Here is a 16,534-nt window from a genome sequence, read left to right on the forward strand (position 1 = left end):
AATCTGCGCCGTCGTAAATTTCAGCGTATTCTGGAAACCAGATACACTTAAATTAGGCTAAGATACGAGCCGGGTAAGTCTCCTACGCCGTCGTATCTTAGGGCGCAATATTTACGCTGGCCGCTAGGTGGCGCTTCCGTTGAGTTTGGCGTAGAATATGCAAATGCCTAGATACGCCGATTCACGAACGTACGTACGCCGTCGCAGTAAAGATACGCCGTTTACGTAAGGCGTTTTCCGGCGTAAAGTTATTCCAACAAATAGCTGGCCTAGTCAATGTTAAGTATGGCCGTCGTTCCCGCGTCAAAATTTGAAATTTTTACGTTGTTTGCATAAGTCGTCCGTGAATAGGGTTGGACGTAATTTACGTTTGCGTCGAAACCAACCGGCGTACTTTGGAGCAATGCACACTGGGATATGTACACGGACGGCGTATGCGCCGTTCGTAAAAAACGTCAATCACGTCGGGTCACCATCCATTTACATAAAACACGCCCCCCTCATCCTCATTTGAATTAGGCGCGCTTACGCCGGCCCCATTTACGCTACGCCGCGGTAACTTAGGAGGCAAGTGCTTTGTGAATACAGCACTTGCCTCACTTATTTACGGCGGCGTAGCGTAATTACGATACGCTACGCCGCTGTACCTGAATCTGGCTAAAAGTTTACCGAATGCTCCCAATAACGAAAGGAAATTCCACCAAATTTCTGAAATTCTAATTGAAATTTAAATTAATTTTTACATCGAATTCCATTCAAATTCAAACTGTAAACATATTTCTTAAAGCAGAGTTCCGCCGGAAAAAAATAAAATTAAAAGTTAGCAGCTACAAATACTGCTGCTGCTGACTTTTAATTAATGGACACTTACCTGTCTCGGGCGCCCGCCATGTCGGCACCTGAAGCCGATCTGTCCCTCGGCTCTCGGGTGCTGCTGCCGCCATGTTCGGTAAGGGAATTAGGAAAGCCTTGCGGCTTCACTTCCTGGTTCCCTACTGCGAATGCGCAAGTCGCGCTCTGCGTTCCCTGCTGTCTTCTGGGACCTGTGTGTCTCCCAGAAGACAGCAGGGGGGGACGGAGAAGGTGCCGGACGTGGCGTAGGTCGCCACAGCGACCTATGCACGGAAGTGGGAGAAAATACCTGGATTACAGAGATATCTGCTCCCTCCTCCCCCCTGAAAGGTGCCAAATGTGATACCGGAGGGGGGAGGGTTCCGAAAAGGAGAGGTTCCATTTTGGGTGGAACTCCGCTTTCAATCAAAGACTGTGTGTGTTACTAGAGTCCCATTTTCGAAATAATGCTGCTTTTGTTAAGCCAAAGGTGATTTAAAGAGTTATTGTAATAATTTGATGAAGGTTTTTCTTTTGTTTGTTCACTTTGCCACATTTGAGTCGGAAAAAAAAAAAAAACGATAAGTTTGAAGAAAATTCCGAACACGAATCCTGAATACAAATTAAACGAATCAACCGACTTTAACTAAACAAAATAACTAGATTAACTAATCTAATCGAAACTATTTTTTTTTTTTTTTGTCATGCAAATATCTAACCCTAAGGCCTCGTACACGCGACCAGACATGTCCGATGAAAACGGTCCGCGGACCAGTTTCAGCGGACATGTTCGGTCGTGTGTACAAGGCCTAACACTAATACTCACTGTAAACCTCACACTAAAGGGCCGTACACACAGGCTGAATATCAGGCAGCAACGCGTCTACAGCAGCCGGTCTGAAAGGAGCCGGCCGTTCGGACAGCTTCTGTCGAAGGGGCTTGACCGAAAAAGGTCTATTGATTGGCACTGATCAGCGCTCTTAGCCAACGGGAGTGTGCTGACTGGTATGCTCAGGTGGGCAGATCGATGTACTAACATTGGATCGTTAGTACAGCAGCTCCTCCTGAGCTCTTCAGTTTTTTTTTCCGTTTAGCCCGCTGAGTTGAGAAAAAAAATTATATTGTGTAATGGGCTTAACTCTCCCTGTAACCTACTTTTCCCTGCAAACCTTGCATTAAACTGCCCTGTAAACCCAACACTAATGTTCCCTGTAAACCAAACCGTAAACTTCCCTGTAACCCTAACACTAAAGCCCTGTACACACGATCGGATATCTGATGGAATCTAATCCGATGGATTTTTTCGTCGGATATACCCGATGAAGCTGACTTTCATCAGACTTGCCTACGCACCATCAATCAAAAATCCGACCGTGTCCAAACGCGGTGACATAAAACACTACGACGTGCTGAGAAAGTTCAATGCTACCGAGCATGCGTCGTCTTAATTCTGAGCATGCGTGGATTTTTGACCGATGGACTTCCACACAGACAATCGTTTTTTTCATCCATAGGAAAAATGTAAAACATGTTCTATTTTTTTTCACTGATGGAAAACAAACCAGTGGGGCCCACACACGATCGGTTTGTCCGATGAAAACGGTCCATAGGTCTGTTTTCATCGGACAAACCGATCGTGTGTACAGGGCTTAACCCTCTCTGTAACCTTGACGCTAATCAACCTTGTAACACTTACCCTAAACCTCCCTCTATGATTAAGCCCCTACTGGGCGAAACACGTTAGAGGGGATTCCCCCATGGGTAAGAGATCAAGCTGAAGCCATTTTCTACTAATAGGAGTTCATTATATGCCGAGGCAGTGTGCGGACAGGCGCCACTTTGTTGTAGTCCTCCCTGTAACTGTCATTCATCTATTTCAATGGGCTACCCTACATACAATAAATGTGCCAAAGTATCTCATGGGGCGTTGAGCTTCCCCCATCTTTGGGGTGCCAATAACAATAATCCTCACACTAATATTCCCTCTAACTCTTACTCCAGAACTCTCTGTAACCCTAACATTTATACTACCCTCCCTAATGTTTGCAGAGTCACCTCCCTTGCATCATCATTTATTCACGGGGTCCATATTTGGGCACCCCACAGGATCAGGCACATGTTAGGAGAAAGACCACATAGCAACTGAACCACAGGCTTGATCTTCAATTTGGAATATGATCTTGGAAGCAGGCAGTGGGTATTATAATTGCTGCCTATTTTGTATTGGCTGTAATTGCTTGATTTTGATCCCAGGTGGTGTGTGGTGTAGTGGCGGGGCTCCTGCATTTCTTCTACCTCTCTGCTTTCTGCTGGATGTCTCTGGAAGGGTTGGAACTCTACCTAATGCTGGTCACGGTGTTCAAGACCCAAGTGAAGACTAGATACCTGCTGGCCATGGGCTATGGAGTGCCGACTGCGATCGTCATAATTAGTGCTGCGGTGTTTCCTAAAGGATACGGGACTGAAAAACAGTAAGAATTGTATTTGCTATAATATGAATATTGAAAAGAATATTTGCAATGAGGATATGAAACATTAAGAAGTAAAAAGGCTCATTTATACCACTTGTCTACTAGAGTCGTTTTCCAGGTTTTGAACACACATTAAAGTGCACAATTTTAGACCTGAAGATTAGTTAATCCCCAAACCTATATTTTCTGAAAGCAGAGACCCTGCAGAATAAAATGGTGGTAGTTTTATTTTTTTATACCACACAATATTAGTGCATGTTTATCAAACAAACTTTTAGTACTGTCCTAGCTACCCAAGTATCAGTGTACTAATATCCTAAAATCCCAGTCAGTGTACTAACATCCTAACTTTCCGAGAGTCAGTGTACTAACGTCCTAACTTTCTGAGAGTCAGTGTACTAACATCCTAACTTTCCAATAGTCAATGTACTAACATCCTAACTTTCCAAGAGTCAGTGTACTAACATCCTAACTTTCCGAGGGTCAGTGTACTAACATCCTAACTTTCCGAGAGTCAGTGTACTAACGTCCTAACTTTCCAAGAGTCAGTGTACTAACAGCCTAACTTTCCAATAGTCAATGTACTAACAGCCTAACTTTCCAATAGTCAATGTACTAACATCCTAACTTTCCGAGAGTCAGTGTACTAACAGCCTAACTTTCCAAGAGTCAGTGTACTAACAGCCTAACTTTCCAAGAGTCAGTGTACTAACATCCTAACTTTCCGAGAGTCAGTGTACTAACATCCTAACTTTCCGAGAGTCAGTGTACTAACTTCCTAACTTTCCGAGAGTCAGTGTACTAACTTCCTAACTTTCCGAGAGTCAGTGTACTAACTTCCTAACTTTCCGAGAGTCAGTGTACTAACATCCTAACTTTCCGAGAGTCAGTGTACTAACATCCTAACTTTCCGAGAGTCAGTGTACTAACATCCTAACTTTCCGAGAGTCAGTGTACTAACATCCTAACTTTCCAAGAGTCAGTGTACTAACGTCCTAACTTTCTGAGAGTCGGTGTACTAACTTCCTAACTTTCCGAGAGTCAGTGTACTAACATCCTAACTTTCCAAGAGTCAGTGTACTAATGTCCTAACTTTCCGAGAGTCAGTGTACTAACTTCCTAACTTTCCAAGAGTCAGTGTACTATCATCCTAACTTTCCAAGAGTCAGTGTACTAACTTCCTAACTTTCCGAGAGTCAGTGTACTAACATCCTAACTTTCCAAGAGTCAGTGTACTAATGTCCTAACTTTCCGAGAGTCAGTGTACTAACTTCCTAACTTTCCAAGAGTCAGTGTACTAACATCCTATCTTTTGGAGAGTCAGTGTACTAACGTCCTAACTTTCCGAGAGTCAGTGTACTAACGTCCTAACTTTCCAAGAGTCAGTGTACTAACATCCTAACTTTCCAAGAGTCAGTGTACTAACTTCCTAACTTTCCGAGAGTCAGTGTACTAACTTCCTAACTTTCCGAGAGTCAGTGTACTAACTTCCTAACTTTCCGAGAGTCAGTGTACTAACATCCTAACTTTCCAAGAGTCAGTGTACTAATGTCCTAACTTTCCGAGAGTCAGTGTACTAACTTCCTAACTTTCCAAGAGTCAGTGTACTAACATCCTATCTTTTGGAGAGTCAGTGTACTAACGTCCTAACTTTCCAAGAGTCAGTGTACTAACATCCTATCTTTTGGAGAGTCAGTGTACTAACGTCCTAACTTTCCGAGAGTCAGTGTACTAACGTCCTAACTTTCCAAGAGTCAGTGTACTAACGTCCTAACTTTCCGAGAGTCAGTGTACTAACGTCCTAACTTTCCAAGAGTCAGTGTACTAACATCCTAACTTTCCAAGAGTCAGTGTACTAACTTCCTAACTTTCCGAGAATCAGTGTACTAACTTCCTAACTTTCCAAGAGTCAGTGTACTAATGTCCTAACTTTCCGAGAGTCAGTGTACTAACTTCCTAACTTTCCAAGAGTCAGTGTACTAACGTCCTAACTTTCCAAGAGTCAGTGTACTAACATCCTAACTTTCCGAGAGTCAGTGTACTAACTTCCTAACTTTCCGAGAGTCAGTGTACTAACTTCCTAACTTTCCAATAGTCAGTGTACTAACAACCTAACTTTCCAAGAGTCAGTGTACTAACGTCCTAACTTTCCGAGAGTCAGTGTACTAACGTCCTAACTTTCCGAGCGTCAGTGTACTAACGTCCTGTCCCAACCTGTCCACGAGTTCGTCGGCTCGAGGCATCAGGTATGCATCGAATTTGGACACACTGTTGAGTTTCTTGGCTTTTTTATATTTTATTTTTTAATTATTCTTTACTTTTTTTTACAATGTTATTACTATTATTTATTTATTTTGTTTTTTAGAAGCCTTGTTGGGGAGCTTTGCTGAAATACAGTTTAAACAGGACCCCTGATGTCTCACTTTTGAGACAGAGAAAAGGACTGAGGACACAGATTCCCAGTTCCTTTCTCTGCAGCCTCAGCTACACTGGACAGTGAATGAATGGAAAGTGCTAAGTAGCTTCCTATTCATTTACAAACTAAAGCATAATAAACAAAGTTTACTATGCTGCAGTTGTGAATGAACACAGTCAGTGATTGGTACCACACAGGGTGATTAGGGTATGCCCAGGCTGATTATGTTGGGGAGCCACAGTCAGGTCTGAATAATGTGTTCAGGTAAAAACCCGACAAGCAACAGTGCTTTGTAGCCTTACTTGATGTCCAGACCCAGAGACCTCGTCTTTCAGGCTTAGAAGATAGTATGGCTTGGCAGACATTGTTTTGGGCCGGCATGAGGGACGAAGCTTCAAAACTGAGAAGAGAACACATGATACATTAAGCCAACTAACATTGCCCCTTTTTTTCTTGTGTGCAGCTGCTGGTTGTGCACTAAACACAACTTTATCTGGAGCTTCATGGGACCTGTGTGTGTCATTATCCTGGTAAGTGTCAGGTATTCCTAATATCTCCTTCTCAGTCCCACCTAATGCAATTGACTGTTTGAATATGAGATACTGACCTTCATAAAAAAAAAAGGTTAGGTGGGGGGAGGGGGGAGAGCACACAAAGAAAATCTTTCAGGTAATGTAACATCAGGGCTGGATTGCAAGTACTGCTTATCCAGCTAATGACAAGACCTGTGCATGTAATCAAAGTACAATTAAAGGTCCGGTTCACTTCTAGCCCATATATATTGCTGTCAATGCAGCCCTGATGAAGGTGACGTTTTTGGCCCCCGAAATGCGTTGGTACTCTCTGGATTGTGCCCCTGACTGTTACTGGAATACATTTTTATCTGGAGATTTTAGCAGTGGTGTGGCACTTCAATTTACATTTTAGTTACATTAAACTACAGGCCAAGGAGACCGTGGCGATCCTTTGGGGTGTAGAAGCCGCCTGCCCGGGAACCAGATTATTTACATCAAGAAGAAAAAATGTAGTTGCGCTATAAAAATTAAATAACATGTGAAAAAATGACAAAATCCAATGAAGTGAATCAAAAATGAAAGACAATAAAAACGTATGAACCTACGCATCACAATAGTCATGTACCGTAAAATAAACATAAATTTAATAGAAAAATTGCACTTACAACATGGTTTCTTCATAAAAGCATGGGATAAAGAGGTAAAGCCGGCCGGCTCTCAGGAACACCCGTCCACACAGGACTGTAACGCCACAGGTCAATACGTCTCCTTTCCCGACATACGTTTCGTCATACAATGACGTCGTTTACATCAACATCAATATTTTAAGACATGAGATAACCTTACGGGTCCAGCACTATTTTTCCACTTTCCTCAAATATCAAATATCCTAGGCAGACAAGAACAGAGTTAGGAATTATTAGGAACAGAGTTAGGTCTCAATGTTGGTGTAACCAAGACATAGAAGAAGTCAAGGGCTAATGCCTGGTACACACTACTAGTCCTTTTTCATTCAACGTAGCGGGTTAAAAGGAAAAAAAAACCAGACAGCTCAGATCGGAGCCGATGTACTAACAATTTGATGTTAGGACAGTGATCTCTCCCGCTGAGCTGTTGTGTTGAGACATGGGGTCGGCTCCCCCACCAGGACACTCTGCAGTGCTCTCAGTAGTGGTGGTCCGTCCATTAGGAGCGCAGCCCCCCTCCCCTCTAATCCATGCGCTTAGGCTCTAATCAACATGCAGGGCGCCGGACACATGGGTTTCAATGTTTTTTTTTTAAGAACATGATTAGAGCCTAAGGCTCTAATTGGCTTCAAAGGAGGGTGAGCTCAGGGCGCAGAGCACTGTGCCCATAGTCCATCCAGTTGTGTGACATTAGCGAATTAATATTCAAGAATTTATTCGTGCTTCTCCTCCCAGCCAATCAGAAAGCGGGTCCTGAGATCCAATTGGCAAGGCAGTCTCAGGACCCACTTCCTGTTGGGCTGGGAGGAGAAGCAATGGCCCCGGCTCTTCCCTCGGCAAACTGCTGCTGCCGCCGATGTACATCATCCTCGGCGGAGGATACTGATCGCCTCTGTCCATCTCCCATGCAAGGGGCCCACTGATCACCACTTTCCCTCTCCCATGCGGGGGGGGGGGGGGGCAAGTTTGTTTGCCGCCCTCCCTAAATATTGAGCACCAGCACCAGCCACCACTGGCTCTCTGCCAGGGTAGTCTTAATAGCATCATGGGCCCCTGGGCAAAGTAATGCTCTGGGGCCCCTACAATGGAGACAGGTAAACAGACATCAAGTAGGTAGGAGGCAGACAAGCAGAGCTTCCCCTTTTGGGTGGAGTTCCGCATTAAAGTGGTGTAAACCCTTACAGACCACTTTATGCTGCAGGTAAGCCTATAATAAGGCTTACCTGTAGCTACCCAGGATATCTCCTAAACCTGAATGGTTTTGGAGATATCCCCTGTCCCCTGGATGTCATCGGCAGTGGCGTTGCTAGGGGGGTGCGGGGGGTGCGGGCCGCACCGGGTGACACCCACTAGAGGGGTGACACCATCCCGATTTAAAAAAAAAGCTGACATGACCAGAGGTGCAGGTGGCTGTGTAATGTAAAGGGGTCCAGTGATGCAGGGTGCTGTGTAATGTAAAGGGGTCCAGAGGTGCAGGTGGCTGTGTAATGTAAAGGGTCCAGAGGTGCAGGGTGCTGTGTAATGTAAAGGGGTGCAGAGGGCTGTGTAATGTAAAAGGGTCCAGAGGTGCAGGGGGCTATGAGATGTAAAGGGGGCCAGTGATGCAGGGTGCTGTGTAATGTAAAGGGGTGCAGTGATGCAGGGTGCTGTGTAATGTAAAGGGGTCCAGAGGTGCAGGTGGCTGTGTAATGTAAAAGGGTCCAGAGGTGCAGGGTGCTGTGTAATGTAAAGGGGTGCAGAGGGCTGTGTAGTGTAAAAGGGTCCAGAGGTGCAGGGGGCTATGTGATGTAAAGGGGTGCAGAGGTGCAGGCGGCTGTGTAATGTAAAAGGGGTGCAGTGATGCAGGGTGCTGTGTAATGTAAAGGGGTCCAGAGGTGCAGGGTGCTGTGTAATGTAAAGGGGTGCAGAGGGCTGTGTAGTGTAAAAGGGTCCAGAGGTGCAGGGGGCTATGCGATGTAAAGGGGTGCAGAGGTGCAGGCGGCTGTGTAATGTAAAAGGGGTGCAGTGATGCAGGGTGCTGTGTAATGTAAAGGGGTCCAGTGATGCAGGGTGCTGTGTAATGTAAAAGGGGTGCAGTGATGCAGGGGGCTGTGTAATGTAAAGGGGTCCAGAGGTGCAGGGTGCTGTGTAATGTAAAGGGGTGCAGGGGGCTATGTGATGTAAAGGGGTCCAGTGGTGCAGGGGGCTGTGTAATGTAAAGGGGTCCAGTGATGCAGGTGCTGTGTAATGTAAAAGGGGTGCAGTGATGCAGGGGGCTGTGTAATGTAAAGGGGTCCAGAGGTGCAGTTGTGGAGAGGGGTACACAGTAGTAACAAAAAGATATTGAAGGATGCAGAGGTATGCAGGGGGCACAGTGAGGTGTTTTTACATTTTAACGTGTGGGGGGGGGTGCCAGATATTGGATCCGCCCCGGCTGCCAAATGCTCTAGGTACGCCCCTGGCCTATAGGCTCCTGAGATGTGAATTCGGGTTCTGGAGAAAGAGAGGTGGGGGGAGGGGGACAAAGAAAAATGGAGAGAAAGAAGAAGGGAAAGAACGAACAAGAAAGATGGATAGGGAGAGAGAGAAAAGGGGAAGAAAGGAGAACAGAGAGCAAACAGTAGGGTAAAAAATATTTGAAAATTTTTATTGGGGGGGGGGGGGGGGGTGACACCATATTTTACCGCACCAGGTGACACCAACCCTAGTGACGCCACTGGTCATCGGCATATGCGCACTGGGGCAAACTGAAGCAATGGCTCGTATGCTTCAGGCTGTGTGGCGTTACCGCGGCTCCCGCGCACTCCCGTGCACATATGACCTCATCATGGCTCCAGCCAATCATAGCGCCGGAGCCACGATACACAGAAGTAACCCTCCGGGAGAGATGTCGGCCACCAGAGCGGTGTACGAGGTTGGCTGCAGGAGCTTCAATCTCAGGTAAGTAATTCATTATGAGCTAGTATGCTATTTTCGGGGCAGCGTGGGCTCAAGGACCAGCTGCTTTAGGGAAAGTGCAGGGGCCCCACATGCAGCTGGGGCCCCTGGGCAGTGCCCAGGTGTGCCCTCTCATTAAGACAGCCCTGCTCTCTGCCATTGGCTGCTTGTTTTCCAGCATGCTGGTCCGACAGAAGCCGGCCCGTTTCTGTGAGATCGGATGCCATACACATTGGGGTAGATTCAGAGAGCAATTACGCCGGTGTATCCATAGATACGCCGCGTAATTGCTAAGTTGCGCCGGCGTATCTACTTTCTGTATTCAGATACGCCGACTTTAGCCTAAGATACGACTGGCATAAGTCTCTTACGCCGTCATATCTTAGGGTGCATTCTGACGCTGGCCGCTTGGTGGCGCTTCCGTAGTTATCAGCGTACAGTATGCAAATTACATACTTGCGCCGATTCACAAACGTACGTGCGCCCGGCGGTAGTTTTTTACGTTGTTTGCGTACGTCGTTTTCGGCGTAAGGCTGCTCCTGCTATTAGGAGGGGCAGCCAATGTTAGTATGGACGTCGTTCCCGCGTCGCGATTTGAAAATTTTACGTCGTTTGCGTAAGTCGTCCGTGAATGGCGCTGGACGCCATTTACGTTCACGTCGAAACCAATGACGTCCTTGCGACGTCATTTACCGCAATGCACGTCGGAAAATTTTAGGGACGGCGCATGCGCAGTACGTTCGGTGCGGGAACGCGCCTAATTTAAATGATCCACGCCCCCTACGGGATCATTTGAATTACACGCGCTTACGCCGGCCCCTTTTACGCTACGCCGCCGCAACTTTACAGGCAAGTGCTTTGTGAATCAAGCACTTGTCCGTAAAACTTGCGGCGGCGTAAAGTAAATGTCATACATTACGCCGCCGCAGTTTTGCGCGCCCCTACCTGAATCCCCCCAATTGGCTTTTATTGAACCGGCCGATTTCGCCCGACATTCAGCTCATGTGTACTAGGCTTAACTCAGCCCAATCTGCACCAATAACTAAAATATCACTTTAGAATGAACTGCCTCTATAATTCCCCGAGAGCAAAAACAGAGCTTTACGTCGCCATCTGCTGTCCATTATTAATATCTTTCTCCCACCTTTCAGATTAATTGTGGAATTTTTGTAATGACTGTTTGGAAACTGGCCAAGAAAATGACAGCGATCAACCCAGAGCAAGGCAAATTAAAACACATAAGGTAAACTTCTGTTACTACATTTATTATGGACGATATCCAGTATTCCTTCCAGTAGCTCGGTTTATTTATTCCTCATATGATAAAAGTCTCTGCACCTGACTTTTACAGTTTATTTCACATTACTATATCTGTCTAGACCAGTGTTGCCAACCTACCAGATTGAAATTTACTGACACGACACAAAATTTACTGGCGCCGCCAAGTTTTTACTGCCATTTCCAAAAGTTACCAAATTGCAGTTGTAAGTGCAAATTTCAGTAAGGTAGATATTAAGGGCCAGATTCACATAGAGATACGACGGTGTATCTCCTGTATCTCAGAGTTGCGTCGGTCGTATCTATGCGACTGATTCATAGAATCAGGTTACGCATAGATATGCCTAAGATCCGACAGGTGTAACTGTGTTACACCGTCGGATCTTACCTGCAATTTTAAAATGGCCGCTGGGGGCGCTCTCGCTGATTTACGCAGAGAATATGTACATCAGCGAGATACGCCAATTCACGAACGTACGCGGGCCCGACGGAGTTACTTTACGCCGTTTACGTAAGGGTTTTCCCGGCGTATAGTTACCCCTGCTTCTATGAGGCGCAGCCAATGTTAAGTATGGCCGTCGTTCCCGCGACGAAATTTGAATTTTTTACGTCGTTTTCCTAAGTCGTTTGCGAATAGGGATTTGCGGAAATGACACTCACGTCGGCTTCATTGACGTTTTCCGACGTGAGTTGGAGCATGCGCACTGGGCTATTTTTACGGCCATCGCATGCGCAGTTCGATCGGCGCGGGGCGCATTTAATTTAAATACAAGCCGCCCCCTTTGAATTACGCGGCCTTACGCCGGGCCATTTACACTACGCCGCCGCAAATTACGGAGCAAGTGCTTTGAGATTACTGCACTTGCTCCAGTAAGTTGCGGCGGCGTAGTATAAATGGCTTACGCTACGCCGCCGCGGATTCTATGTGAATCGGGCACTAAAGGGTCACTAAAGGGATTTTTTTTTTTTTTGCTAAATGGCTTCCTTTACCTTACTGCAGTTCTGGTTTCATGTCCTCATTGCTCGTTTTTGCTCTGATGTTGCTGTAATTCTGCTCTGTTCTGGACACTTCCTGGTTGTCTGTTTCCTGATCACCACAGTACTGGGAGTTTCTAGTTTCATGTTCCAAACCATCACTGCTCTATGGCTCTGTATAGCACAGAGGCAGGATAACATGCAAAAATGAAACTAAAAAACTACAGGTACATTATATGATTGATTTGTATCTATTTTTAATTGTTTTTAAAAGGAATCGGTTAACTATTATGTCTCTATACCCTGTAAACAGTCATTTCAGCAAAAAATAAAAAAATTCCTTTACAACTCTTTTAAGCATATTTCTTATTTTATTTTCAATATAGTAATTGGCTCAGGGACTTGCTCCCGTCCCACAGACCCGCACACAAGGCTTTGGCCGTTCTGCTTGGCTCCCTTGCCCCATAACATCACACGACACGCTCAGGAACCGTCTCCGCCAGACCCGCCACCCCACCGGTACCACCCAAACACACTGTAGCAGGCACTTGGATGGTCCTGGCTGGCATTTACTGGCAGGAGAAAGTGACCATTTTTTACTGGCTGCCAGTAAAAATACTGATGGTTGGCAACACTGGTCTAGACTATAAAGTAGAACTATAGGAAAAACATATATATATATATTTTTTTTGGATAGAGCAAGGGAGGGTTATAGCCCCTTTCGCCGTATGTGTCCCATTGCGGAGATTTCCCTTCACTTCCTGTCCCATGGCCAAACAGGAAGCGAGAGGAAATCCCTGCAAATTAAGGAAATCTCTTGGGGATCCCCCGGTCACCAGAACTAGTGTCCTCATTGGAAGATTTCCCCTCTATTACTTTTCTGGGGACAACCCAAAATGTGGGATTTCTTTTTACTTTCAATGAGAATGTTAAAAAAGACAAATAGAGAGGGGGGAATCTCCACAACGGAGACAGCAATACAAACTGGCAGGTGTTCTAATCCCTTTCCATTCTATCCAAAACCAAGCAAATACGTTTTGCCTTTAGTTATACTTTAAGTATATGGTAGCTATCTGAATTCAATTTGTGCCTATTACTGTATATAGATCTTTTAGGTGCCCCCCAAATTTTTGTCTATTATGTAGATGACGTGCTGACAGATTAGACTCTAACTGTTGATTCTGAACTATTAGGAGTTTGACGGTGACCTCCGTTGCCCAGCTGTGCATTCTGGGGTGTTGTTGGGCGTTTGGATTCCTCATGTTCGGGAAGACAGCATTAGTTTTTGCATACGCATTCACCATCTGCAACGTTCTGCAAGGAGTACAGATCTTCGTCCTGCACTGCCTCATGAACAAAAAGGTTGGTAGAACATAACAGGTGTCATGATTGGCTGAAAAGTAGGGTTGGACTGCTGCATGGATGACATAGGCCCAGGGGGGGGCGGCGCATTATGGTGCTGATGGCCAATACTATATTGCCAAGTATAACGTTTTCAAACAGCAAACAAGAGAAACCCTCGGAAGTGCATACCTTGTGCAGTTAAACCTTTATTAATCAAAGATTTAAAATCGACAATGGTTCCACATATTTCATAAACTAGAAGTGCCTATTATGTCTACCCGACTGTGGCCGGGGCTGACTCGCCCGGGGTGTCTTTCACTTACAAGTGCCTCACGGTCCCACAATACTTATGGCTGCTCAGGATGTGACCTTTTAGGAGACACCACCTTGCAGTGTCCCATTCACCCAGTCCAGCTAGACTGCGCTACCTATCTCCCAGTGGCAGTGCGGGTCCCATGTGCATGCATAATTAACTTTTTATCATCCGTACCTTGTGGCTCGGTCCATAGGGTCTCCATCATGTGGGTCCGGTCCCAGTTGCTGGGGCACAAACTGCTCGGGAGGTAGGCTATAAACCGCTCCCCTCACTATGCATGAGACCCACCACCCCTGCCAATACCACTCTCCTGCTGTCTGATCCTCCTTCCCTTGTACTTACTGCCCTAGCAAGGGCGTGGGCATGGGCGTGTGTGCTACAGAGCTTTCATGACTTTTTACTTGCGTTATCAGCAGTCATGCATTTTTATTTGCTGCTAATATAATGTACATGCTCTAAAAAATACATAATAAAATGGAGATTAATGCAACACATGGAAGCACTAATGTGCATGTGTTGGCATGCATTAAAGGCAGGTGTGACTGAGCCCTTATTTAAAGATGGAAGCATACAGAATAGGGATTTTTCTCAACAAGATATCGGAATGACTTCTTTGTGTGTTTACCATTCATTTAATTTGGACCTGCTTAAAGTGGGGGTTCACCCGAATTTTTTTTTTTAACATTAGATTGAGGCTAATTACGGGAAGCAGAATCGGGTATTTTTTTTTAAAATCAATGCAGTACTTACCGTTTTAGAGATAGATGTTCTCCGCGCCTTCCGGGTATGGTCTTCGGGACTGGGCGTTCCTATTTGATTGACAGCCTTCCGACGGTCGCATACAGCGCGTCACGAGTTGCCGAACGTCGGTGCGGCTCTATACGGCGCCTGCGCACCGACGTTCGGCTACTTTCGGAAACTCGTGACGCGCTGTATGCAACGGTCGGAAGGCTGTCAATCAAATAGGAACGCCCAGTCCTGCAGCGGCAGGAGAACATCTATCTCTAAAACGGTAAATACTGCATTGATTTAAAAAAAAAAACACCCGATTCTGCCTCCCGTAATTAGCCTCAATCTAATGTTAAAAATTGATTTTTTGGGTGAACCTCCACTTTAAAGCAATCCGGTTGCCAAATGGAAGTAAAATAAGAAGACAAATTCTTACCTCTTCAAAAGGTGGTGTGTTAAAACTTTGCTCTTGAAGAGCTAGAGGACTGGCTGCTATCTGACTATGGTGTGTCAGTTATTGCATCCCCCCAATGGGTACTGTGGTTCCTCCCACCAGCTCTGTAAGTCACTACTATAAGCTGGAAAGACGTGGGATAGGCAGGAGAATGCATTGAGCGCGGTAGGGACCAGGAGAGTGATACCCTGAACACTGAAGTGTTGGTTCAGCTAAGATTTTGGCAGACAATTATTTTTGAATGCAAAGGCATTCTGCAGAAAGCAAGGTATTTACATTCTTCCTGTTTATTACAAAGTACGTGTATCGTGCCACCAATTTACGCAGCACTTTGCACATGTATATATAGTACAGTTACAATGAGGGGGGAAAAGTATTTGATCTCCTGCTGATTTTGTACGTTTGCCCACTGACAAAGAAATGATCAGTCTATAATTGTAATGAAAGATTTATTTTAACAGTGAGAGACAGAATAACAGCAAAAATAACCGGGAAAACACATTTAAACAAAAAAAATGTATAAATTGATTTGCATTTTAATGAGCAAAATAATATATGACCCCTTCGCTAAACATGACTTGATGGAGAAACCCTTGTTGGCAAACACAGAGGTCAGATGTTTCTTGTAGTTGGCCACCAGGTTTGCACATCTCAGGAGGGATTTTGTTCCACTCCTGTTTGCAGATTCTCTCCAAGTCATTACGGTTTTGAGGCCGACGTTTGGTAAATCTAACCTTCAGCTCCCTCCACCTATTTTCCATGGGATTCGGGTCTGGAGACTGGCTAGGGCACTCCAGGACCTTAATGCGCTTGTTCTTGAGCCACTCTTTTGTTGCCTTGGCCATGTGTTTTGGGTCATTGTCATGCTGGAATACCCATCCATGACCCATTTTCAATGCCCTGGCTGAGGGAAGGAGATTCTCACCCAAGATTTGATGGTAAATGGCTCTGTCCATCGTCCCTTTTATGCAGTGAAGTTGTCCTGTCCTCTTAGCAGAAAAACACCCCCAAAGCATAATGTTTCCACCTCCATGTTTGATGGAGATGATGGTGTTCCTGGGGTCATAGGCAGCATTCCTCCTCTTCCAAACATGACGAGTTGCGTTGATGCCAAAGAGCTCGATTTTGGTCTCATCTGACCACAACACTTTCACCCAGTTCTCCTCTGGATCATTCAGATGTTCATTAGCAACTTCAGACGGCCTGTACATGAGCTTTTTTGAGCAGGGGGACCTTGCGGGAGCTGCAGGATTTCAGTCTTTCACGGCGGTGTGTTACCAACTGTTTTCTTGGCGACTATGGTCCCAGCTGCTTTGAGATCATTGACAAGATTCTCCCGTGTAGTTCTGGGCTGATTCCTCACCGTTCTCATGATCATTGAAACTCCACGAGATCAAGCATGGAGCCCCAGATCAAGGGGGATTGACAGTTATTTTGTGTTTCTTCCATTTGCGAATAATCGCACGACTGTTGTCACCCTCTCACCAAGCTGTTTTAGCGTGTGGTCTTGCAGCCCATTCCAGCCTTGTGTAGGTCTACAATCTTGTCCCCGACATGGTCTTGGCCATGGTGGATAGATTGGAATATGATTAATTGCTTCTGT

General features: G+C 45.6%; 1 protein-coding gene across 5 annotated transcripts in view; it reads left to right on the plus strand.

The window, feature by feature from the left end:
* ADGRE5 (adhesion G protein-coupled receptor E5) overlaps positions 1–16,534 on the plus strand; it is a 176,156-nt gene that overhangs the window by 152,296 nt on the left and 7,326 nt on the right. For all 5 annotated transcript variants that reach the window (XM_040346330.1, XM_040346334.1, XM_040346331.1 and 2 more), the window contains 4 exons: positions 3,085–3,302; positions 6,182–6,248; positions 10,987–11,078; positions 13,282–13,450. In XM_040346330.1, the coding sequence (XP_040202264.1) occupies positions 3,085–3,302; positions 6,182–6,248; positions 10,987–11,078; positions 13,282–13,450 (546 nt within the window). The remainder of the gene's footprint in view (positions 1–3,084; positions 3,303–6,181; positions 6,249–10,986; positions 11,079–13,281; positions 13,451–16,534) is intronic.

This window comes from Rana temporaria, chromosome 3 (genome assembly GCF_905171775.1).
Source record: "Rana temporaria chromosome 3, aRanTem1.1, whole genome shotgun sequence".
Classification (NCBI taxonomy): domain Eukaryota; kingdom Metazoa; phylum Chordata; class Amphibia; order Anura; family Ranidae; genus Rana; species Rana temporaria.